Raw genomic sequence first — 2,608 nt, 5'->3', positions numbered from 1 at the left:
CCCTGTTTTTGCCTCAAATACAAAGAATAAATACGCACAATAAAGAGTCTAAAGGGGACAAGGGAACTAGCCCAATTGGCCGAACCAGAATTAAAACAATCAAATGGTTTCCTACGTTCCACCGCATCAGAGAGGATATCAGAACAACAATCATAACACTCAGTCACAGCAGCATGGAAATCAAGGGCCACATGGGAACTTCCACCAAGGACAGGGGTCTGCGTCAAATCACCCGTTGGGAGTGAACCCGAGCCAACCAAATTCCAAATTGCCTAGGCACATTGATGATCTAGTAGGGGATTTGATGAATTCTTAGCAACACATTCAGGGAAATATGCAAGCCAATAATGATCTGGTGCATAAGATACAGGATGCCCAGCAAGAGTAGAAAGCGGCTTTGGATATGATGACTAAACAACTATCCCAGATGGCCACGACGTTGAATGAAATACATGGACATGATGGTCGGATTCCTGCTACTGTCAAGATGCTAGACAGAGGAGGTCGGGTAAAGATTATGACGAACCTTTGGGCAGAACAGAGGAGGAAATGGAAAAGTGAACAGTGAGGGTACCCCTTTAAAGGAGGCAAGAGGGCCATTTCCTCAATTTGTTGAACCAGAACCTCTTGATCAAGAACCAGAGGAGTTGATTGAGGAAGTTAAAAAACATGAGAGGGACGGCCTGGATGAAGGAACAAGCAATGCAGTCAAGCGCCTGAAACCTTACCTATACAAGGGAGAGCCCAAAAGGCAGAAGGAGGACCCTACTGATTTAATGGAGATTTTTGGCAAGCATGAGATCAACCTGCCTTTTCTACAAGTACTAAAACTACCCCCGTTCGGCAAGTTTATGAAGGACTTCATAGCTGGAAAAGCCAAGGCCGATGGGGAGATTGTGATTGGAGAAAGTGTGTCTGCTGTAATCCAGAAGAAGAGACTTCCTTCCAAGAGAACTGACCCCGAGATGTTTACTCTACCCATCATTATTGGAGATGTTAAAATTGAGCACGCTATGTGTGATCTGGGAGCTTCTATTAATGTGTTGCCTTTCTCAGTTTACAAGAGATTGACTGGAGTTAGCCTAGTGGACACAAAGGTGGTTATCCAACTCGCAGACATATCATGCATTAGTCCTGAAGGAGTGCTGGAAAATGTGATTGTGAGGGTGCATGACTTCTTATACCCTACAGATTTTCATGTGATCTGTATGAATGACTCTGAAGCTGGTGCATCCAGTGGAGTATTGTTGGGGAGGCCATTCCTGCGAACGGCCAAGACTATAATTGATGTGAGTGACGGTACAATTTGCTTGGACTATCATGGGGAGAAATTAACTTTCAATTTTGATGAAGCTATGAAAAAACCCTTGGATACTGAAAATCTACATGGACTAATGGATGTGATTTACCCATTAGTCCAAAATTTTCTTGAGACTGAACTTTTGCAAGAGCAACTTGCAGCTGCTGAACTGAATGACTCAATTGAAGAAGAGGTTTCCGAATGGTGCGAAACGCTTTTGACACAGAACATGACCGATGAAGAAATTAATGATGCAATCATGGGGTTCTGTCAGAAGCCGACCTCTAATGGATCAACTGATTTTGCTCAACTGAGCAGTCTGGAAAAGGTACCTAATTTTGGGGAGCTCGCAACAAAGAATGTGGAGAAAAACCCATTACCCCGGGAGGATATCTCGCCTAGAAAAGAGTTGAAAACATTGCCCCCAGGATTAAAGTACGCATATCTGGGATATGAAGAAACCTCTCCAGTAATCATTGATTCACTTTTCATTAGCACTAAAAATACATGCAAGTATACATACTGTCGTGCGCGACCGGGCCTGGCGGGCCACTGGATAGCTCCAGAACCCTCTAGAAGTGTTGCAGTGACCGGTGGCATGGGTCCAGTGGGCCGCTAGGTTGCGCTTCAGTTCTGACTTCCAGATTTGACATTTTTATGCCCTTGTTCAGCTCTATTGTGCACATTTCTCACAAAACACGTCAAATACCAAAATGGATAAAATATGCAAATAGACATATAATGCAACTTTGACACTCAAAATAAACCACAAAATGGCCTTAAAATAGTGCAAAATCTGAGCGTATCAATCATTAACAACCAGTTGACTGAGAAGCAAGAAGAAAAGCTGTTGGAAGTATTGAGGAGAAACCAAAAGGCCATCGGATGGACCTTGTCGGACTTGGTTGGCATCTATCCTGATCTTTGTATGCATTACATCCGCCTTGAAGACGGTGTGAAGGGCAACCGAGAGCAACAAAGGAAGTAGAATCCCAATATGAGAGAAGAGGTTCTGAAAAAAGTACTGAAGCTACTAGCCTTGGGAATTACTTATTCCATTCCTGACAGCAAATGGGTCAATCCAGTGCATATGGTACCAAAGAAGTCTGGAATTCAGGAGGTTAAAAATGACAAGAAAGAGCTGGTACTCACAAGGTTGGTTACAGGGTGGAGAATGTGTATTGATTATCGGAAATTGAATGAAGCTAAAAGGAAAGATCATTTTCCACTGCCTTTCATTGACTAGATGCTCGAGAGACTAGCCGGTAAGCCGTATTTTTGCTTTTTAGACGGCTATAGTGGGTATTT

The 2,608-nt window shown here is 43.3% G+C and overlaps 1 protein-coding gene across 1 annotated transcript; it reads left to right on the top strand.

The window, feature by feature from the left end:
- Positions 1–427: 427 nt before the first annotated feature.
- Positions 428–2,288, top strand: LOC121784275. Its single transcript, XM_042182437.1, has 3 exons — positions 428–508; positions 585–1,769; positions 2,124–2,288. Exons 1-3 carry the CDS (start codon positions 428–430, stop codon positions 2,286–2,288), a joined length of 1,431 nt encoding a protein of 476 aa, XP_042038371.1.
- Positions 2,289–2,608: the final 320 nt, after the last annotated feature.

The sequence above is a fragment of the Salvia splendens genome, chromosome 21, assembly GCF_004379255.2.
Source record: "Salvia splendens isolate huo1 chromosome 21, SspV2, whole genome shotgun sequence".
NCBI classification, from domain to species: domain Eukaryota; kingdom Viridiplantae; phylum Streptophyta; class Magnoliopsida; order Lamiales; family Lamiaceae; genus Salvia; species Salvia splendens.
This window is presented reverse-complemented; position numbering and strand designations above follow the sequence as displayed.

What these genes read in the sequence shown, in the direction of transcription:
- LOC121784275 (XM_042182437.1), top strand. Translation starts at nt 428, where the DNA reads ATGGCCACGACGTTGAATGAAATACATGGACATGATGGTCGGATTCCT. An exon ending in TGCTAGACAGAGGAGGTCGG is followed by an intron (nt 509 to 584) that starts GTAAAGATTATG and finishes ACCCCTTTAAAG; the next exon opens with GAGGCAAGAGGGCCATTTCC. An exon ending in GATATGAAGAAACCTCTCCA is followed by an intron (nt 1,770 to 2,123) that starts GTAATCATTGAT and finishes ATTAACAACCAG; the next exon opens with TTGACTGAGAAGCAAGAAGA.